The sequence below is a fragment of the Enhydra lutris genome, unplaced genomic scaffold, assembly GCF_002288905.1.
Source record: "Enhydra lutris kenyoni isolate GAN:26980312 unplaced genomic scaffold, ASM228890v2 scaffoldscaffold5, whole genome shotgun sequence".
NCBI lineage: Eukaryota > Metazoa > Chordata > Mammalia > Carnivora > Mustelidae > Enhydra > Enhydra lutris.
The window spans coordinates 51,790,667-51,813,242 of NW_019154089.1; the positions used below are offsets into that span (position 1 = coordinate 51,790,667).

General features: G+C 38.0%; 2 protein-coding genes across 2 annotated transcripts; one reads left to right on the plus strand and one right to left on the minus strand.

Moving 5' to 3' along the window:
• Window positions 1-2,629: 2,629 nt before the first annotated feature.
• LOC111141257 (BRX1, biogenesis of ribosomes) lies at window positions 2,630-12,001 on the minus strand. Its single transcript, XM_022493705.1, has 10 exons — window positions 11,727-12,001; window positions 8,934-9,045; window positions 7,684-7,727; window positions 5,886-5,956; window positions 5,561-5,610; window positions 5,380-5,453; window positions 5,177-5,227; window positions 4,931-5,032; window positions 3,284-3,412; window positions 2,630-3,042 (listed from the first exon to the last, which is right to left on the minus strand). Exons 1-10 carry the CDS (start codon window positions 11,883-11,885, stop codon window positions 2,773-2,775), a joined length of 1,062 nt encoding a protein of 353 aa, XP_022349413.1. The 5' UTR covers window positions 11,886-12,001; the 3' UTR covers window positions 2,630-2,772.
• A 143-nt stretch (window positions 12,002-12,144) lies between these two features.
• Window positions 12,145-21,013, plus strand: LOC111141201 (RAD1 checkpoint DNA exonuclease). Its single transcript, XM_022493607.1, has 6 exons — window positions 12,145-12,198; window positions 12,659-12,922; window positions 13,994-14,102; window positions 15,414-15,672; window positions 17,571-17,669; window positions 17,994-21,013. The coding sequence occupies exons 2-6, from the start codon at window positions 12,728-12,730 to the stop codon at window positions 18,175-18,177; spliced, it is 846 nt and encodes a 281-aa protein (XP_022349315.1). The 5' UTR covers window positions 12,145-12,198; window positions 12,659-12,727; the 3' UTR covers window positions 18,178-21,013.
• Window positions 21,014-22,576: the final 1,563 nt, after the last annotated feature.

Genomic DNA, 22,576 nt, shown 5'->3' on the forward strand with positions numbered 1-22,576 from the left:
AGGTGTAGGTTTTGTCAACCATGTGTAAAGAGAAGGGTTGGCTCTATTGCTGACATCTTATTGTACAAGGTGGTTCCTTGCTTCCCTAATACCCTGCCCACTGCACAATCAAAACCAACCCCAAACCTCATCAAGTTTCTCCACACACCACTGTTCAACCAACTCATACTCGAAATTTACACACCTGCCTCTTTTTCAGAGAAGGAAGATACTATACACCATCTTAGTTTGTAAATTGACAATGGATAGGGGCTGATAGTTTGAATAAAGGTGAAAATGGAAACTTGCCCCATTGAAAATGGGATTAGGGGTAGGGGGATAAAAAGTGACGAACAATAGAATTTTTCTTCCTCCAACTGCATCTGGTTTTGCTTACAACCTGAGTCACTTGCATTTTTCCTCCTGAGAGAAGAGGAAATTGTTTCTGCCTGTAACAGTTAAAGAAATATAGAGACAATTACACTAGATATAAATTTCAGTTTAAAGGATTATCTTTATTGAACAAGTTGACTTCTCAATGAACATGAGTTGAAAAAAAAAGGAATTCTCATTCAAATGAGGTACACATATAAATGATCATGAAAGGGAAGTAATTTGGGACAGGAAAATAAGTAGAAACTGATCATCAAAATTGTTAAAGAAATGCCACTAAAACTCTAAGACACACACCTCAGAAAATCTTAAAAGTTTGAGTCTTCATTCAAACAACTTGTTGAGCCAGTCGATTTTATAACCTATAATTAACTTCTTGGGATGTGGGTGTTTAAATACAAATCCTGAATACAGCTTCTTTTCATCCCAAGCTGTATTCAATTGCTTAAATAAATAAGCTTGTTCTCCCCCTGCACTTAACCAAAATTGGCCTTCACTAGCTATGCACAAGTATTTAAAGTGAACCTCTGAACTGAATTCAGAGTATAGTATAGTATAGATTAGTATAGATTTCAAGATAAGTATAGATTTCAAGATAAGTAGCCTAATTTAGACTATTTCAAAATAAAGTGGCCTAATTTTACATTCAAGACCTTTCTTTGAAATTAAGAAAAAATGAAATATAATGGAAAATTGATTGTTCTGCCTACAGATTCAAAATAAAATTAAAATACAAGTGAGGAACTAGGAAAGATACCTAGAGTAATCCTGCCATAGGAGAGTTCTTACAAATTAGTAAAAGATAACTACCACACAAAAACAATTAGTCACAAAAGAAAAACCAGTATCTACCCAAAAAAGGGTATTCTTTTCTTAACCTACCAAACTGACAAAAGTTATTTCACTATACAAGGGTACAAGTAAATAAATGAACACTGACCTCTGGTGAAGTACAGTATTTAGGGGGGCATCTTTTTTTTTTTTAAGATTTTATTTATTTATCAGAGAGAGAGAGGGAGAGCGAGCGAGCACAGGCAGACAGAATGGCAGGCAGAGGCAGAGGGAGAAGCAGGCTCCCTGCAGAGCAAGGAGCCCGATGTGGGACTCGATCCCAGGACGCTGGGATCATGACCTGAGCCGAAGGCAGCTGCTTAACCAACTGGGCCACCCAGGCGTCCCAGGGGGGCATCTTTTCACTTGAGTTCCACTTACAGGAAACCACAGGTGGTACAAAATAATTTATGTCAAGAAATGTTTGGCATAAGCATCCATACCTGAAATACTGTAATATCCCATAAGGGACAGATAGTACAGTATAGCAGAATAGAATACTATGCAATTATTAGTCACGTATAATAAAGACATGGGGAAGTGATTAATAGGATATAAAAATAAGTGGGTCACAGAACACCACACACGATACATATGTGCACATCTCTCAGTCTCTTCAGCGGCCACCTACCTGTCCACAGCCACTAGCACCAAGACTCTTGTCTTTCCTTCCTACTAACTGACCTCTAGGAGGGTAAGCCCTGTGCTCTTCACCTCAGTTCTTTCATCAAATATCAACTCAAATATTCCAGTGCCCTCCAACTACTGTTCCACTTTTCTTCCTTTTACTAGTAAATTATCATTTATACCCACTGCTTCTAAATTAAATTTGTAATCTACAAATACTTCCAAACACGTATTAACTCATTTGATTCTCAGAACCTAAAACTTATTGTAAATTTTTTTTTGAAGATTTTATTTATTTTTGTGAGAGAGGGAGAGCTCACACCTACTCTAGGGGGCAGCATAGAGAAAAGCAGACTCCCTGCTGGGCAGGGAGCCCAATGATGCCTGACTCCACCGCAGGACCCTGGGATCATGACCTGAGCTGAAGGCAGACGCTTCACCGACTGAGCCACCCAGGCATCCTATTGTACTTTCTTGAGGTGAGAAATCAAGATCAAGGATTGGCTTTTCCAAGGCCTCATTCATTGGGACTCAGGGACTCCAACCTCAGTAAGATGCTTTTTCTACCAATCTATCTGCACTTTATCATCTGAAACTACCTAATTCATTGTTTTACAAGTAATAATGACCCAATAAATCTGTTTGAATTTCAGCTTTGCTAAACCCAAAATTTTAATCCAAGAAAGCAAGCCTAAACCTGAAGTGTGCTGAATTTTCAGTAATACCAAACAAGCTTTGAAAAGAAAAACAGAAATGAACTGATGAGTTTTGGTGACATTTAGAAAAACATACACACCACTGAAGCCACAAATTTTAATTTGATATCTCTTTGTCTAAATTGCCACACTAGTAAGATACAAGGTAGTCCTGGATAATAAAATGTATTTACACATTGAATACAAAATAAATATAAAATTACTGAAAAGTTAGTTATCCACTGATTCATTTTGCATTCCCACTGTTCATCTTCTGTTTCATTTTTCTTTGCCTTTTATAAATTCTTTTCTTTCTTGCTTTCAAATCGACTTTGGGCTCTGGCTTTACCCACTGTATTTCTATTGGCTTTTCCTCGGCTGGTGTAACAAAAACATCTGCAGTGGGATCATGTGGAAGAATAGTCTTTGGTTCTTTCTTTTTCATTTTCTGCGCATCCTTCACTTGTTGTTTCTCTTTGTATTTTGCAGCTGTGATGGTTCTTACAATACGCCGATGCTAAAGACAACAAAATATCAGATGCTTTCAAAATAAAAACATACTACATATGGACATTCACTTGTGAGCCCTATTTTCCCTTCACTCTTGTCATTAAAAAAAAGTAGTAATTTGCAAGACAGTATGCAGCCAAAAAAAAAAAAAAAATTAGTTTCACAGTTAACAGAAATCACTTGACAGAATCACTTTGGCCAGCAAGTTCTGGGCGTCAAGGGACCACTGAACAATACAATTAGCTTACCATGTTTGGTGACTGGTAGTGAGGATTTTCATATAAAGTTGGTCCTCCAAAACTTCCCTGGAAAATCTTTATGAGATTTAAGACAAAGCGAGGTCCTATTTCTACAAGAGCAGCATCTTCTTCTATTATCTTTAATAAAAAGGAAACATTTTAGTTTGGATATACTATTCTTCAAAGTTACACTGGCTATAACCTTATTACAAATATGCCTAAAAGAAGTTAGAACCAATTAAATTAAGGGGGAAGTGAAACTGGCAAGTGCCAAATTCTCAGTATTTTCTGAAATATGTTACTAGTTACAGGTAGTTGTCACAAGAAAATACTAACTTTTTCCAGGGTGTTCTCTCAAAATTTAGTAATTTCATCTTGTTCCTTATCTTGCTTCTCACAGCACACGTATTCTTGAAAAACTGTGGTTAAATGAGTTTTTAAAACTGTAACAAATGTGGGGTGCCTGGGTGGCTCAGTGGGTTAAAGCCTCTGCCTTCGGCTCAGGTCATGATCCCAGGGTCCTGGGATCGAGCCCCGCATCGGGCTCTCTGCTCAGCAGGGAGCCTGCTTCCTCCTCTCTCTCTGCCTGCCTCTCTGCCTACTTGTGATCTCTCTCTGTCAAATAAATAAATAAAATCTTTAAAAAAAAAAAAACTGTAACAAATGTATTAAAGCACCCTATGGATAACCCTTTTAAAATGTAAGTCAATTCCTAAATTGTATGTATGTATTTATTTATTTTAAAGATTTTATTTATTTATTTGATAGAGACACAGAGAGAAAGGGAATACAAGCAGAGGGAGTGGGAGAGGAAGAAACAGGCTTTCCCAGAAGCAGAGAGCCTGATGTGGGGCTTGATCCCAGGACCCTGGGATCAGTGACTTGAGCCAAAGGCAGATGCTTAAGGACTGAGTCACCCAGGCGCCCCCCCCAAATTGTATTTATATGTCTAATTCAAATTAGATTAAAGGGTATATAAAGGGATATATGGCCAAATTTACTTTTGAATGGCTTCTGATTGTGGAATTAAGAGGCAACTTCTGAACTACAAATACAAACACAACACTGTTGGTTCAGGTATGTCTGCCCTCAGAGGCTACGGGGCTATGTTTAAGTCACACTGCAGGGTATCCAACATAACACATGCAGGAAAGAGCCCAGATTACTTCACAAGCTGTTCCTTCCACCTCTCTACCTTTCTTTTTTTAGTATATGTGCTGCTGAAGCGAGCACACCTCTCTACCTTTCTGATTTCTTATCCTGCCAAACTCCTGCTTCAAGATTTCCAGAATCACCTCTCCTCCTAAACGAGTCACTGTATGACTTGTCTCATTCTCATTGAATGCACTCTACAGAGATCATGTTCTTCTCCGTCTTAACAACCTCCACCTACAGATTCCAACCTTTTTAGAGAGAAATTTATATCTTACTGAATATATAGTTGCTTGTTAGCAAACCCTTACTCCAAAACCAACTGATAGCCATTGGAAAAAAGTAAGTAGAGAAGTAGGAAAAGTATGAGACAGCAGTTAACTGCTACAAGTCTGTGGGGGCAAAGAACTATTTAAAACAAAAGGACTTATTATTTGCGTCTTTTACAGATGCTATATACCCCATTTCATTTCAAAGTATAATTAAAAATCAATTAAAGCTAACCTGAAAGTTCCGAAACCATATCCTATTATCCAAAATGGTGAAAGTAAATACATGGTCCACAAACGGTTGGCTTTTGGGATGATATCGTGGTGTACTAAAGATCTAGTTTAAAAAAAAAAGAAAAAAGAAAAGTTAATGTCTTATTCTAGCGCATATCATGTATGTTTTAGATAGCTAAATTAACAAAAAGTCCAAAGGAGACACACATTTATACTACTGAAAATACTTTCTAGAAAAGATATTTACCTGAATTAAGAGTTCTTTTAACAAAGTATAATGTGGTGATTCATCAAAAGCCTATAAAAATAAAGTGAACATATTATTTGACAACAGCAGTGTTTTGTTTAAAATTGTAGATTTTTTGATAAATTGAATTACAAACCACATTCACTAAAAAACAGCCACGCAGAATAAGAAAATTAGACCTCATACACTAATGAGAAACTTACAGGGTCAAAAGACAAAAGGGGCCGAGAACCTTTCAAACAGTTTCCGGTCAACTTTAGTTCAGCTAGGGTATGGACTAGAAAAAAATATACCAATAAAAATAGTTATAACTTTAGCACAATTGTCCCAAAAGAGCATTTTCAATTTTGTCATTAAAAAAAATCTTAAACTGAGTCAACTTACTGTTTTGAACGAGGAATTTAGCAGATGGCCCATGAGGTGAATTTGAAAGCCTGAAAAATATGAAATTTTTCAACTAATTAGAATTTAGAATGTAGTAAATTCCTACTACCTCAGTTTAAAAGACACCATACCATGTTTGTAACATCCACACATTTAACTTTCTTTAAAGGTTTCAACTTTTATGAAATCAAATGAATTTGCTTCATCCCCTGGCCCCTTCTTTTTATGTAAAAGACTAAAAGGAGTCTATACCCTAAGAGATTTAAAGAGTAAGTCCATTTACAAGAACAGTTCCACCTAAATCTTCCTTAACACATTATCTTACCACATATAGAGATCCTGTTTTTTCTTAGCTTCAAAATAGATACATTTATTGCAGTTTTTCATTTCACAAACCTAAACAGAGCAAAGTATGGAAAAATGAAGTAGACAGTAAAAATGAGAACCAAAGCAATTAATATCTATATTCCTCCAAAAATACTTAAGCAGGTTAATAGGCCACAAAGGTCTAAATCTAGGTAAATTCACAAAAAGAAACATTTAAAATTTCCCTTAGGTATTCTAAAGTAAACTAGATAGTCTGGTCTCTCTTCTGCTTACTGGGAGCCTCTATCTTCAACCATACTCCCCCATACAATCCACAAAGAGCAAAAAAAGATACCCGAGGGGTAAGGCACACTAAAATTAGCCTTATCAAGCTTAGGAAATTACAGTCCTTCAAGAGCCAACTACATCCATTATAATGATTATTTTTATTTTTAACTCTTTAGCATTTTGATTTTAAGCTCAAGAAATTTAAGATTTTTCTTCCTAATCTGTACTACCATTTCTGTGATTTCCATTCTGTAAAAGCACTAAGGGATTGGTGAAAGGCAGAAGTATAGAAAACATATTTCAAGTTGAATTAAACTTCAACATCTTGAAGGCTTATACTATTATAACATTCATGAACTACCTAATATAGTACGCATCAACCTCAACTACTTGAGACTTTAAACCTAACAGCTTTGAAAACTCTTAGGTCCAATGTTTTTGTTTCTTATTGGTCTTAGAACAAACAACAACACTAAGTTGGTTGTTTTCTAGTCAAGCTTCAACTGCTAGAAACTCATAACTTTTTTTCACCTATCTTCACTTGAAATTATACTTGTTCATGGACTGAATCCCCCATTAGTATGTAAGCTCCACTGGATGAAAGGGGGCATTATTCTGTTAAACAGTTTCCACAGCAGTAGAATAAGGCCATTTACAACAGAAGTTCAAAAATCCATGCTAAATGAATAAAAGAAGCCTTACTAATCACTAAGGAAAATGATCTTAAAACACAATTCCTCTAAAGTTTTAAAAGTTAGCTTTAAAATGTAAGTTTAGTATCTTCAACAACACTTTGAAAATTAACCTATTAATAATTTGTAGTATCTTAAGAGCAATTACCACGTGTATCACCTTTAATACTGACAAAATACTTTCTAAAATGTGTGGTTTTAAAAATATTTAATGAACTTTTTATTTTGTACAAGTTGATAGTTTTTAATAAGTACCCATTATAGGGGTGCCTGGGTGGCTTAGTGGGTTAAGCCTCTGCCTTCAGCTCAAGTCATGATCTCAGGGTCCGGGGATAGAGCCCCGCATAAGGCTCTCTACTCAGAAGGGAGCCTGCTTCCCCCGCCCCTCCTGCCTCTCTGCCTACTTGTGCTCTCTCTGTCAAATAAAAAAAATCTTTGAAAAAAATAGTAGGTACCCATTATAAATTTAGCACTGTATTGTATAAAATGAGAAAAAAAGATATAATGCTTGTCTTCCAGAAATTTCAATGTTTGGTGAGATAAGACAAATACAAGAATGATCAAGAAATAACATATTTTGAATCACTGTGAGATTCAGATAGTGAGATACAGACAGTATATAAACTGTGAGTATTCAAACTGTAAGATATAGAGAGTATATAAAAATTTATAAGGCAGATTACTGGAGTCAGGAAAAATTTGAGTTATCTTTTACAAAACAATTTAAAAGTCACTGAATAACTGACTTATTGTTTAAATGAACAATCTTTAGTATTCCAAAATATTTTATTCCTAGTGTTCCTAGAATATTTTACTTGAATTACTATCTAAAATTACCTCATTAATGACAAATAACTTGTCTTTACGATCCATTTTTGTATCTATAAAAAGAAAAAAAGAAAGTAAATAAAAGATTTCAAAGCTACTTCAAACATATCACACATGCTTTCTAAAAAAGTATTTTAAATGTTTTCACAATCTTCAGTTTAAAAGAGATTTAATTAATTTTCAAAATTATTAGACCTAAAAACACATGACCTCTTTAAAAATCTTGTTCATTTTTTATAAAAATGACTAGAAAATAGTTCTCGAGAATCATAAAGTATGATCTAAGCAGTGTTTCTCGTCAACTTTACATATTGTGTAGGTCCCTTTCAAATATGGAAACATTTTCACAAACTGAGCTATGTTCTAGGATTGCAGTTTAAGGAACACTCACTGAAGAAACTAAAATTTGAACTGAAGGAAGTGGATTGAAAAGACTGTTTCAGATTATCACAGGGGAAAAAAAGCAACAATATAAATTAAATCTCTTCTGAGTTTCAGAGATATAAAGATATAAGAGCAGACCCCAGTTTGAGAAACAGTGGTCTAAGGAACAAAGCTATAACCTAAAATGAAAGCCAAAAGCTCCTCCCAACACAGGCACAAAAACAGCTGTGTGATGGTACTGCCACAGTTCTAAACTTGAAACTTCACTTGCCTGCAAGATACACCATTGCTAAAGAGAATATCTTGGCATTTAGACGTAGGTTGAGCCCCAAATTAAAGGTGCTTGAAATCCCACTCCAGCCCATTAACTTTTAATATGAACACGTTTTCTGTTTGTTTTGTTTTTAATGCCAGATAGTGGGGTGCCTGGGTGGCTCAGTGGTTAAGCATCTGACACTCAATCTCAGCTCAGGTTTTGATCTTGGGGCTTTGAGTTCAAGCCCTGCACTGGACTCCACGCTGGGCATGTAGCCAACTTAAAAAAAAAAAAAAAGAAAATGCAGATACACAAAGTCCTCAATTATTTAGAAGAACAACCAGCTCATGACCTCTGAGAACATTACAATTAAGGCATTCCTGGACCTTCAAGAAATGTTTTGATAACAGTAGGATATCTAAGAAAGTGAAGGGAATGTTTAGTGAATAAAGTATTTCTAACAAAATATTAATTGAAAAAATCTTGTCACTGTTCTGAGGCAAAAGAGTTCTTTACCTGATAAGGCTGAACAAGTGACAAGGTTAAACAATGACTTAAAGTGAGAATATAGAGACAAGTTTATAAATAAGAACTTGAAAAGTGTATGATATAAAGGCACCTGCTTTAGAATGAGGCATCAACATTCTCAAGTCTTGCATTAAATGTCTCGTTCTGAAATTTATTCCTCTAGAAGAGAAGATAAGAATCCGTTCCTTATTTTTCCACTTGCCCTAAAGAAAAAGAAAATGTTAAGATTTTTAAATCTCATACTCATACCTTGTTTTTTTTTAAAGATAGTTTTAGAAGTATCTAGTCGTTAAATACTCCATTACCCTCTAATGTATCAAGACTACATCCTTAATTCTGCCTCTCTCTCATGTGTGCAATTCAGAGAACTGAGATGTTTCACTATACATAGAATCCTTCCATGCCTGAACCCAGAACTCCTCAGTCAATATTCCTTTCACAAGAAAACTTTAATATTAATTTAATATTTACTAGGTTCCTACCAGAAGTCAGCCACTGTTCTTATGTGGGAAGATAGTTAACAAGCAAGCAAATCAATAAAGACACAAAGGCAAGAACCGAATAAAACCCTTACTGAGATGCTTTGCCATTTCTATTCTACATGACAGATAACACAACATATCTGTCATATAGGACAGGATAGAAATGGTAAAGCATCATGGCAACATGTGATGATGCAAAAAAGGAAACTTGAAAAGTCCCCATTTTATCTTAATATTCAAAATTTAGATCCCCTATCTAAAAAACAAGCTAAAGATAGCCCCTGGTTCTGATAAAATAACACAGCCAATGGAAAAGTTAACTCCTTGTATGTAAGGTAAGTAGAGACACAATAATATTCATTAAAAACTTCCAGGTAACAGGCTAAACAATTCTGACAATCTCTCAGTGCTATTTACTGACCACGGCTCCCTCCCAGAAATACTTTCCTTGACTTTCTTCATTTTTGGTTTTTCTTCTTCCACCTCTCCGATTCCTCCTCCTGACTTGAAAAACTCTTTCCTAGTCCTCTTTTGGTTTCAGGTCTCTCACAACAGAGTTCTCATAATCATTCCATAACTTCAATTGTCAAATCTATAGAAAGGTAAGGAACTCTCTCCACTCCTAATAATCCAAGTATTTGACTTAATACCTCAAATTCAACTCTAGAATACTAAACCTTAAATATAGTAAGTTTCCTGTTTTTCTAATGATGCAACCATCATTTCCATCCCCCCGGCTTTGAATTATCTATTTGCCTGTTTCTCCTATATCACAAGCACTACTAAATGCTGTCAATTTCTCTTTCAATTCTCTTAATGCCTTCCTATTCACAGTGCCTGCATTCAGATTCTTATTATCTTAAATCTCCTAAAATGGCTAGCCTTCCCGGACAAGAGTTTCTCCAATATGTCTGGCGGACTATCACCAGCTTAGTCTTTTTAAAGCACTGTTTCAATCACATCCTTAACCTACCAGGATGTTCTAAACAAACTCCAATATGACATAGCTTTAACACTGGATTCTAAAATATATTTCTATTTCTACCTCACTATTACCCTAAATTAACCCTACCTTTTAGCTAATTTGGCTCTATTTTTTAGATTTTCAGCATTTTTCCTCCACATCAATGCCTTTGATCACTTTTTCTTCTTTGCCCTCATACTGTTCCCTCTCATTTTTGAATACTGAATACTGGAAATGTGCCCCTACTTTGAAATCCACTCAAGGAATAAATCCTTCATGATCCCTTACATGACTGTCCAAGGGTAAAAGTAATTTCTATCTTCTGTACTTCCAGAGAATTTTTCATACAATGACTCAGGTCATAGATACTATTGTTTTTCCTTCCAGGTTAAGGGAAGAGTGGGAGCACTAACATCTACTGAAAATCCTCTAGCAGTCCAGCTTATTCTTCCCAAAAAGTAAAGCACATTTTCTTCCTCTTAATTTGCAGATGACAAAAGAGCTCAAAACATGGACATTAACTATCAGTAGACCTATAATTTAAATTAAACTCATTTTTCATCCCTCAGAGCTAACTCCTTTCCTAGTGCCTTCCACCACAGATGGTCATTTATCACCTACTACCTGCTAGAATACTATACTAAGGGCCAGGTAAGTAGAAATAGAATCAAAACAGAAATAAATCAAAGACCACCTCTGTCTCCAAAGTACTGGATCTAGCTTACGGAATGGAAGTTAGGCCCAACAACTTGTGTTCACCTTCTTCTGAATACAAACCATGAACTTACATGCGTTCTTAAGTTTTCTTCTAAACTCCCAACACTTCAGAAAGAAGGTCCTATTCTAGTTTAGAATCCCAAAGCCAGAGGAAACCTAACTTCGGACAGTACCTGACATACATAAAAATATTTGAATACAAGAGAAGTTCATTCTACCTCGTCTAGCTTTCATCAACCCTTAAGAGTTAAAACCTGATCAGACAAGTCAAAGCCATTATCCCAAGGGCAGCAATTTTTTAAAAAGGACCGCCTAACAAGCTTCAGGATCCCAGACTGACAGAAGCTAACTATGGCGGAATAGGAGGATAGTAGCCATTGGAAGATATATACTCAATAGCGAGAACTAACTTTAAGGAAAAGTAATACCACCCCAAATGGGGGAAATGGAGTAATCAGAAGACACAACACTGGGACTGAATACCCCAAAGGTTGCTTCCCTGTGAACCGTTCCGAAGCCAGCCAGCTTCCTCGGCCGCTGCCTCCAGAAGACGGCCACGTGCATGAGAGCTAGCTGTAAGCGCGGCAGCCTGTCTGTCCCGGACGAGAGCTGAAACCGAGCTCCGGTAACAGGCTACTCCGAAATTACCAAAGCTCTTATCAGGGAGGTAGCCCCAGGGAAGCGTGTAGAGCCGCAGGTGTAACCTGGATGTAAGCTCTACCTTGCAAACGGGGCCTGGGATACGGTCTCTCTCTTCTTCTTCCGCCTCTTCTGTCATGTCGCGCAGCTTAGCTGGCTGCTTGGCATCTTTTTCATTCCTTTTTGGTTTTTTCGCCTGAACCGCGAAGCCTCCACGCCGCTTCCTCTTGGTCGCCGCCATCTTGCCTGAACTTCTCAGGTCTTGGCTTTCCTTCCCGCTCTGCCGCTCGCTCCCCTTTCCGATCTCTATGGTACAGAGCGCTCGGCTCCGCAGTCCCCCGGCTCGATGGTACCTTTTTCCGGTTTCTGATGGCGCATGCGCGGCTCTCTAGGCGGCCTCTATCTCTGTGGTGACGGTGGCCGAGGTGCCTCTGTGGTCTGAAAAGAGTGGCGGGAGCCGCTGCATTTTCTCCCCAGCTACCTGAGAGGCGCGGCAGGCTTCTTCGGTGACCTGGCTGCGAAGGGCTCTCGGGCGTCCGGATCCCGCTGGAAAGGTAAGGTTTCCGTGCCCGGTTCCCGGGGTCAGGAAATAGATGCCGTCTCTTGACGGGCTGGGGAACGGGGTTGTGTGGGACTTCAGGATCTCCCGAAGAATGGCGGCCCGCCCTCCGTCGCCTGTTCTGTCAGGGGCAAGGTTGGGGGTGCTGGACAGCTCAAAACCGATTCTACGGGGACACGTAATCCAAGTTTGGGGGGACCGCCCCCCAGTAGAACTACCTCGTTAGTTACCTGTTCTCATTGTTCACAACTTTTTCTGTGTTACTGGCCCCTCACTGAAGGCGAGGAAATCGTAGCTTAGAGTGAAAAGTAATTTTCCCCCAAAGTTACAGAGAGTTGAAGAGGCAGAAATGGGGTGCCACCGGCGGAGTTCGATGCCCAGGCCTCGCCTCAGCGAGGGTTGACATCGCGGGCCTTGCCCGCATTGACCGGAGCTTTATTGTCGAATCTCATCAGGTGTTTCGAGTTCCTCGGCAGCAAGTGTTGGCTCGGGAAGCCTCCCTTGGGACCAATGTGCAGTGGACGATGCCCCTCCTAACCCCACAGATCCAAGACGAGAATGACTACAGCTTAGTGGCCAGCCTTGACAACGTTAGGAATCTCTCCACTATCTTGAAGGCTATTCACTTCCGAGAGCATGCTACGTGTTTCGCTACTAAAAATGGAATCAAGGTTACAGTGGAAAATGCAAAGTGTGTGCAAGCAAATGCTTTCATTCAGGTATGGAAATAGGCATCTTTTAAGTGATTTGCCAACAGTCCCACAGTTGGCAAGTGGCTGAGTTGGGATAAGAACCCAAACATTTGTTTCCAGTATATGCTCTTGACCAGTATTTCCATTTTATTGGTTATAATGTGTCCTTACAAAGCAATATATGTATGGTTCAGATAGGATTTCAGATTTAATCCAAAATTTTTTTTTAAGATTTTATTTTTTGATATATATAGAAAGAGAGCACACAAGCAGGAGAGTGACAGGCAGAGGGAGAGGGAGAGGGAGAAGCAGGCTCCCTGCTAAGCTGGGAGACAGATGCCATGGGGGCGTTCAATCCCAGGACCCTGGAATCATGACCTGAGCTGAAGGCAGCCACTATTAACTGAGCCACCCAGTCGCCCCTAATCCAACATTTTTTTGATCACCAAAGTGCACAGTGTAACCTCAGGTATAGAGGGATAGATAAGACATGGTTCCTGTCCTCAAAAGAAATTGAAAACTAGTATTACTCATGCATTATCAAATTGTTTGGCTATTTTTTTTTTTTTTAGATTTTATTTATTTATTTATTTGACAGACAGAGATCACAAGTAGGCTGAGAGGCAGGCAGAGAGAGAGAGGTGGAAGCAGGCTCTCCTCTGAGCAGAGAGCCCGATGCGGGGCTCGATCCCAGGACCCTGGGATCATGACCTGAGCCGAAGGCAGAGGCTTTAACCCACTGAGCCACCCAGGCGCCCCAAATTGTTTGGCTATTTTTCAAATGACTTTAACACTGTTGACGGGCAAAAGATGAGACAAGGAAAAGTCCTGTGGGCAATAGTTTAGATCAAGAAGCTAGGTGAAAGACCTTTCATAAAGTTTTGCATGGTACTGAAGTCAGTTACACCTTTAACTACTGAGTAGTAGCATTCTAATGGTAATAGTTGAAAAAGCTGAAGATGTTTTGATGGGTAATCAGAAATTATTTTCATGGGGTCAGCACAATATTATTTTTAAAACAAATAAAGTGAAATCTAGAACCTTGTCTGTGAGTTTTCATTAATATATATGCATTTTCGTTTTTACTTTTCTTCACAGGCTGGAATATTTCAAGAGTTTATAGTTCAGGAAGAGTCTGTTACTTTTCGAATAAATTTAACTGTCCTTTTAGACTGTTTATCAATTTTCGGATCAAGTCCTATGCCAGGTGAACCATTTTATTATCATAATGACAAAAAGCAAATGCTCAGAAAAATACAGGAAAGGTTATTAGAAGTAAGAAACATATCTTGGAAATTGCAAATTCATTTCTCACTGGTCACAATCATGGATTCTAACTTTTCACATTAATAGAAAGTATAGTAGAAACTATAGTTCTTTTCCTATTTGCAAAAGTATTTATAGTAATCTTTTTTTAATTTACAAAGTTCGGGGGTTTTAAATTTGAACTGACCAAGAGAAGACTTTGAATATGTGTTAATTAACTTGAACATTGCAAAATATGTATTAAATGCTTTTTTTTTTTTTCTAACCTGTTCAGGATTACAGTTTAGTGGCCAAGAAAAAGAGAAACCAATTCTCCTCACACCTAGTTTACTGTGTTTAAAATGTGTTTGCTGTTATTTCTTTAATCCTGTTTGTAAATTGTCTATTTCCTGAAATGTTCAAAATATATGTTTCATTTTTTTAGGAGTAGTGAATTCAGTTGCTATGGATATAAAACTACAAGGAAACCCCCAAAGAATGATTTTATTTCACAGGAATCTAGAGATTAGCTAGGGAAAGCTCAGTGTGGTTCTTTAGAAAATATATTTTAATTTTGTACTGAAAATTCAGTTATCATACATTTTCCTAATGCAGCATTCCCTAGCTGGTTTTTCATAAAAGCATCTGCTTTCCCTCATTCCTCATGGTGGCTCTCCATCCAGTAGGAGAAAAGGAGCTGGAATGTCTAGTCCTATTCCTCCTCCTCCCTAGTGGTTTGTAGTGTTAAAACCCACACCACCATTAACCACCCTCTCTTTTTCTCCTAGTTTGAGGAAATGTACATAAAATCTCCCAATAGGAAAGGTTGGAAGGATCCTTATCACAGTGAATACACTGATATTATCATACTGACAATATCAAAGTAGTCCACTGTTCCACACCTTGCACCTTTAAGAAAGAGCATAGCTTGTTCTGCAGTAATTCTGTTACTTGCAGTATTGGTCCATGTAGAATCTCCATCCTGGAAATTGTACATATATAAAATCAGTAAGCTATTTCTGAGGTGTTTTGGCAAGCTGGAAAATGACTTCAAAGAGTTATGTTTTGTTTTCTTTGCCAGTTTTATTGTTTGAATCGTCTGCATGTAACTGTCATCAGGGAAAATATGATCCCTTTTTAGAAAGAGATGCATACATATGTGCTAGAAATTGGGCAGAGTAAAATAATCTTCAGGAGTTTTATGTATCATTTAAGGAGAAGCGGAACCTGCATTATAAAGCTGAGCCCAACATATGATTTATTTTCACTGCAGGAACTTTAACTGCACTTCGGATGTGTTACCAAGGTTATGGTTACCCTTTGATGCTATTTCTGGAAGAAGGAGGAGTGGTGACAGTCTGTAAAATCAATACTCAGGAGCCTGAGGAGACTCTGGATTTTGATTTCTGCAGCACCAATGTTATCAATAAGATTATTCTGCAGTCAGAGGGGCTCCGTGAAGCATTTTCTGAATTGGATATGACAAGTGAGGTGCTACAGATCACCATGTCTCCCGACAAGCCTTATTTCAGGTAATTGAACGCAGGGCAATGAAAATTAATACTGTAGTCTACTCTCTCTCCCTGCTTCCACATTTGCTTAGGATGCAGAACTTTTATTTTCCAGGTTCTTAGAATTTTCAGATCTTTAGAGAGCTTTTACTCTTACTTCATACTTTTATAGATCGGGAAATCTGCAGTCCAGGAAGATTAACTCAGTATTTAAAGCTTCATAGTTAGGTAGTGTTGGTTGGTAGGTGAATAGCCCTGTCTCCTACTTCATAAACTAGTGGTCTTTTCATTGTACTGCTTACCGCTTACTGCTTATAGACTGACATCACGAGGAAAATTTGGGGTTAAACTTTTGGCAAAGGTGTTTGTATCATGTGGTATCTTTTTCTTCCCTTTCAATTTAGTATAGGATGCAAAAGGAAGCCAATGTTTTCTATACATAGTTCATTCACTATCTATTAGTCACCTGTGTGCATAGCTGCCTTTTTAAACACTTTGGAAAGGAATGGCTTAAAATCAAGGTGAAGAGAATATAAGTGAAACAGCATAGAAGGAACGGAATTGTGTGCCACTAAGTACCAAAATAATACACAGAGACGCTTAGAGAACAGTACCTGAGTACTGAGGGGGGAATTGATCGCTACAGGCTTCCTAAGGGAGGGCAATTTTCAGCAGAAATACAATGTCAGAAACTCTCAAGCTGCTCCTAATGTTTTGAACCAACAAATTATGAAATTTTCAGGATTAGAATCAATTTGGAAAGAGGATTTAAATAGTTTTCTTTTGAATTACATCAGAATATTAAAGAATAAAGGAGCTAAAAATACATAAGGAATGAGAGGTATGTTCTTTTTACATCTACTCCAGAAAAACAGCAGGCCCTTATCATGACATGCAGCAGTTAAAAATTTGGCTCAAGACTGGTTAAAATATTAACCAAAATGGAAATTCTACTTAAGCACTGATGGGAATTAAAATTCTGGGCACTTAAACAGTATATTTCAGAGATGCCCATCTAAGGGATATCTCTCCGCATAGGTGACTAGATAGATCTTGGTATCTTTCATCTCCCATATAGGAAATGATTTGGTGGTGGGGAACTAGGAGTTGACATTTTTTTTCTGGATTTGTTCAATTTGAGGTGTCTCAGACCCTCGGGAGTACTTGGACATACAGAGTTCAGGACGTCCGTCTAGAATGGCAGTGGAGATGTGAGAGCCTCATCCAGGCTGGCTACGGACGAGATGGCTCAGAGAAGAGGTTAGTTAGAGGAGAGAAAAGATGGAACCTGAGGAAGACCAGCACCTAGGTCTTCTGTCACTGTGCTCACACGGTACTTACCAGTGTGTTAACCGCATAACAAATGATGATGGAAAAATTCTTGCAGATTAAACAAACATAAACATTAACAAGTTGCTAAACACAAACTGCTGATCCCGCCAAGCTAGGAAAAGCGCGCGGCAGCCTAAAGAGCAGTGTGAGATGCAGAAGAGCCAGAATTCCGGGCTGTGGCGGTGAGGACGGCAAGCAGGACCCCAGGCTTGCCGATGATTCCACTCAGGGTCTGCCATCACTCCTCAAACTCTCTCTCCTTCTACGTATTTCTGATTTAAGGGTGAGGAAACGTGAGTGTAAAGAGTAGAATTAAGCTAATGAAACTGAGGCAAACACCCCTGGATTCCTTTGGTGATTGATTTTTTCCGAAGCTGTTTATTAGTTGCTAGATCTTCTGAACTCCCACAGCATCCTGCGGGAATCTTTATTACTATAATTGGTAGTGTATTGTGAGCATTTGCTTATATATCTCTTTCATTCACCAGAATGAGCTTCTTAAGGAAGTGTCTTCTTTACTGAGATCCTAATATGGCTTATTGTTGGACCAATGAATAAATGAATTTCTTTTTTTTTTTAAACTATAGGTTATCTACTTTTGGGAATGCGGGAAGCTCCCACCTTGATTATCCCAAAGATTCTGATTTGATGGAATCATTTCATTGTAACCAGACCCAGGTCAACAGGTCAGTTCTTAATATATTGGTGGTGAAGGTGAGGTTGAATATCACGTATTTATTAAATAAACGTGAAACTTTCAATCTGTTGCTAAAGGTATAACATCCTAAAGATATAAATAGTAGGGTACTGGGTTTACTTGGGGACTTGGGGTCGTGACAGTGATTGAAATTTTATAAACAAAAGATATTAGCAAATTGGATAAGTATTTGATTTTATCCTTATGTTTGTTACTTGGTAGTTTTTGGCTAATTTTTGTCCTTTACTTGGAGTTATGAGCACTGCTTCAAGTGTGTCCAAATAACAACTGCTTTTTATTTATTCCTCTACAGATACAAGATTTCTTTACTGAAACCTTCTACAAAGGCCTTAGTCCTGTCTTGTAAGGTATCTATTCGAACAGATAACCGAGGATTCCTCTCATTACAGTATATGATTAGAAATGAAGACGGACAGATATGTTTTGTGGAATATTACTGCTGCCCTGACGAGGAAGTTCCGGAATCAGAGTCTTAAGTATGGCCTTCCCTGTAACCTCCACCTGAACATTCATGATAGGTCACTTTCTCATTCTGGGTATATAGCATTTCCAGGAGACTGGGTTTTCTAAAGGAAAGGAGCATGAAGGAGATAGGAATAAGGTTCATGTACTCAAAGAGTTGGTGTATATTTTTTAAGTAAATGTTTTCATGTAATCATAGATTACCCACTACTGGACTCTCCTGGGGTTGTCTTTTGAACTCCTCATCATGAGCCAAGATGAATAATCTATTTAAGTGAGACATTTCAAGAGTCTAAAAGTTTAATGTTCCATGAATCCATACCGAAAATGTTCTTTTATTTATTTACTATTAGAAAAAGCATCAACGTATGGGCATTGCTTATTAGTTTGAATTCCAAAGAATATATCTTAAACGTGGTTCTCAAGGTGTGGCACCTAGATCAACAGCATTCAGCATTACCTGGAAACTTGTCAGAAACTCTGGAGGTGGGGCAACAATCTGTAGCCTAAGAAAACTTTCCCGCAGGAAATTCTGATGCATGCTAATGTTTGAGAACCACTGTTTTGAAGGATGCTTTTTTTGTTGTTGTTGTTGTTTTAATAGTATTTAATTGCACTGAAGTGATTACTTTTACATGTGATTTCTTCCCTGATGTTCTGAAGTTTAGGCTTTGCCAAACAAGTCTGAGTAATTATATGATTTAGTTTTAAAGTATACATTTTCAAGAAATCAATGAACAAGATATAAAACAGTCTTCAGAGTTATAGGATTTTTTCTTGTTCTCTGCAACTGTTCAGTGCAGTAAGTACTGTAGTAAGTACTTATTAGATATCTTCTGTTTGCTTATAAAAGTTTCTCATCCAAACCAACATGGAGAAAACCAGTTAATAAGTGATTTTGCACTTTCTTGGGTAGTTTTCCATCAATTTTTATGGCATGTAGATATTTAATGAAATGAAATACTAAAATTATCTGGCTTGTTTTCTAGTAGAAAAAAACTACATAAATAAAGGTCCTGTACCATGTGATACAGCTCAGTGTTGGGCAGGCGCTGTTGGCCTTTGTGGATGGGACAGTTCTTCATGGGGAAAAAATTCACCCCATTGCAGGATTCATTTAGCCTCCCTGGCGCATACCCACTAATGCCAATCCTTGTGACCTGTGATCCCCACCCCCGCTATTGGTGGTTAAGAACCATTGAATAATATTCATCAAAAACATTCATCAAGGGGTATATTTGGAATGCCCTACCTTAAAATAGGCCACATGGCATGAGAGGAGATTGGTTTGGAGAGTAGTTCAGCAAAGCACTCCCAGAACAGTTGTGTGCTCTGCTCCCCGGCACATGGACAGTTCTGGGTTTTGAGCCCAGAGTGACTCCCTGATAATTTCTGAGCCCCCCAAGTCATCTCAGGATGCCAGCAGGCGCAAGAAGAGTTGGAGTTTTATAAAGTATGGTACATGTTCAAGAAGAAAATGGATGAATCTACTAAATGTTGTGCACATACTTTTTTAGAAAAACATCAAGAACAGGACAAATATAAAAACCTAGTTATGAAATATTTAATCAGTCAATTTCAAGGACTATAATTTTCCTTTAAAATAGGGCAGTTATTTTCGGGTTTTGTTTACTGATATGTTCTGTACCTACAACAGTGCCTTGTATGTAACATATTCAACAAATACTTGTTAGATGAAAGAACCTTATTTCAGATTATCTTTTAGCATCTTATTAGTCACTGTCATTTCAGTTATTTAGCTCTAAATTGATTTTAATCCAATATATTTTAAAAGTTAGACCTGTGAAGGATTTAACATATATATTGGCTTAATAGGGAAAGATTGACTTTTTGCACATTGAAGACCATCATTTTAGCCGCACATTTCTTTAGCTCTTTAGAATTCATAAGCTAATGAATGTAATTTTTTCTCACCCTAACAGGAAGGTACTGATCTAACAATTTCCTGTTCAGTGTGTTCCCTCTGACCTAGGAATTTACTAATTTAACTTTGTTCAAATTCCTATGATGGTCCGCTAGGGGGAGTGCTTTTGCAGCCCGACCAGGATGCGTTGGTGATGGCAAATTCATTTCATGTGTCACACAGAAAAATAAAATTTATTTTTAAGACCTTTAGTTTTGCCTTTTTGAAGTTTATCTCATTTTCTTATTAAATTGCGCTTACTACAGGAATGGGTAGTTAATCTTTTTCTCCATTTTTAATGTTTTTCCCTGTTTGATGATGGTGTGCTTCCACCCGGAATTGATGAAATGATTCAAAATAAAAATAAAAGGAGTTTTAAAATTCTACTTTTCTAATAAAAATAGGTCTTGTAACACAATCACTTGTATAAGAAGCCACAGAGGTTTTGTAGTGTATCAGGTAGTGCTGGTAAGAATTCGTTACAGTTGCTGAGAGGGCGGCATCTGGCATTTGTTAACAGTTTAGGCTGCGGAATCTTTCTGCACAATGTACTCCCTTCTTCCCTTCCATGTCGTCACACTGACTTCCCCTTCTCCCCATGGGAAACAAAATCTACTGGATCCAGAAAAACTGGGGAAATGGTATGTTCTTTCTTCTCCTAATTCTGTCATGGGTAGCATTTGCACACACAGGTCGGTTTCCATGCACAGCCGGTGGCAGCAGACAGCTCTCCCACGCATTTCCGTCTCCAGCAGTGACAGCTAGTGTCCTGCTCAGAGATGCCATAGGCAGCTGTTCCACGTGCTTGTGCTATCCACAGCACAGTTCCCACCAGAGATTTTGATAATTAGTAAATGTTTCAAGTTGGTATTACTTTTGAAATTAATAGCTTGTTGATCAACATAATAGATAAAATAGTAGTGGCTCTCATTGGCAAAACTAGAGATATCCAGGATGTGTGGAACAATTAAATTCCCTCAGAGTAGTTCCCCATGCGTGCATGGAAAGCACATACAAACCTAGTGAGGCTTGTAGCCTGTACGTTTAGGCTTGGGGCCTAAGGCTTGACCCCCAAAGGGTCTTGCTTCCCGCCATCTTGTCTAAAGACTTCTGGTTGCTTGTTGCTTACTGGATTAGGACAGTCTCACCTCTGGAATATTGTCAAGTTTGCCTTACATGGGCCTTTCATGGAAACTGGTGGGTGAGCTACCAAAAGAGAGAAGTGGGGCTTGACTGACCTCAAGGAATAGGTTGCATGTCTGCTTGTGATAAATGTTTATTAAAATCTGTATGTGGAGCAGTTTGATCTGGGCTTGATTTTTTTTTTCCCTTTTCTAATTTGTTGCAGAGATTGTAGGAAAATAGCTAACCCCCAACCACCTCAAAAATTTCGGTGCCTGTTAGCTAATTTTAAAAGAATCTAAAAGTTGTGAATTAAAACTATAGCTACCATTCATTATCACCACCATTTCATTAAACATTTTAACATCAAAATCTCACAAAATGGACTACCAGCAACTTTACACTGACAGTAAACACTGGAAATATTTAAGTATCTAAAACTAATTTCAAACGCAATAACAGGATCGCACCATAACATTTTATTTCGCAGTGTTACAAATCATGCTAATGTTTTACTGATACAGGTGTGTCAGTCGAGATCTTAAGATGTTGGGGTCTCCCAAAATATTAGTTCTAAAAATTTTAGTGACATGCAAAGTGGAGTCCAAATTGCCACTTCTGTCTGGTACTTTTGTTTTTCATCACAGTCATTGTTGTAAACCCATTTTCATCTGGATATGTAAAAAAGGAAGCAACTCTTCTAAGGCGACTTTAGTCCAGAATATTCTGGGTCAGAACAGCAGGCCCGTCTCCAGGCAGGACAAAATTAGCAAGGACAGATTGCGTGACCAGTTCACAAGCACTGCAGTAAAGGTCAGTGGGCGATAGCCGTCTCCAGCCAGGGCTGCAGTCTGAGACCTTAGTCCCGAGTGCCAAACTGAAAGCTCTCTGGGAATCAGCTAAGGGAGGACACAGCTGCAGGAGGGAGACTACCAGTCTGCAGACAAGCCATTGGATTAATTGCTATACATGTGCTTAGGCCGTAGCACACTACTCACCACTATACCTTGCTCGGGGTTCTGGTTGATCATTAGGTCAGACTGAACAAAGGACTGAAATTTAAAAATAATAATTTTCTGAATGAAGAACCAAAATGTTCTTATAAGTACTGAGTGAAGGAGAGATGTTGTTAGAAGACACGTGGATCCCAAAGACAGTCTTTGAGCTCCATTAAATCTGCCAACATAACCGAGAATCAATGAAAAGGGAAAATAAGTTCCTTATATTGTAAACTCACAGGAATCTGATTTTTCTCCCTAAGTAGGTGAAGAAGACAGTAAAGAATATAATCTGAGATTGCTGATTTCTTTTCCTAGATACACATTTGTTCAGGGGGTAAGGATTTTTTTTAAGCACCTTGAACATTC

Excerpts from the sequence above, each read along its gene's own strand:
- LOC111141257 (XM_022493705.1), bottom strand. The coding sequence starts at position 11,885 with ATGGCGGCGACCAAGAGGAAGCGGCGTGGAGGCTTCGCGGTTCAGGCG. Across the intron at positions 9,046-11,726 it reads TCCCAGGCCCCGTTTGCAAG|GGCAAGTGGAAAAATAAGGA; the intron begins GTAGAGCTTACA and ends CTTTTTCTTTAG. Across the intron at positions 5,454-5,560 it reads TAAATTCCTCGTTCAAAACA|TCCATACCCTAGCTGAACTA; the intron begins GTAAGTTGACTC and ends ATTTTTTTCTAG.
- LOC111141201 (XM_022493607.1), top strand. The coding sequence starts at position 12,728 with ATGCCCCTCCTAACCCCACAGATCCAAGACGAGAATGACTACAGCTTA. Across the intron at positions 12,923-13,993 it reads AAGCAAATGCTTTCATTCAG|GCTGGAATATTTCAAGAGTT; the intron begins GTATGGAAATAG and ends TTTTCTTCACAG. Across the intron at positions 15,673-17,570 it reads CCCGACAAGCCTTATTTCAG|GTTATCTACTTTTGGGAATG; the intron begins GTAATTGAACGC and ends TTTAAACTATAG.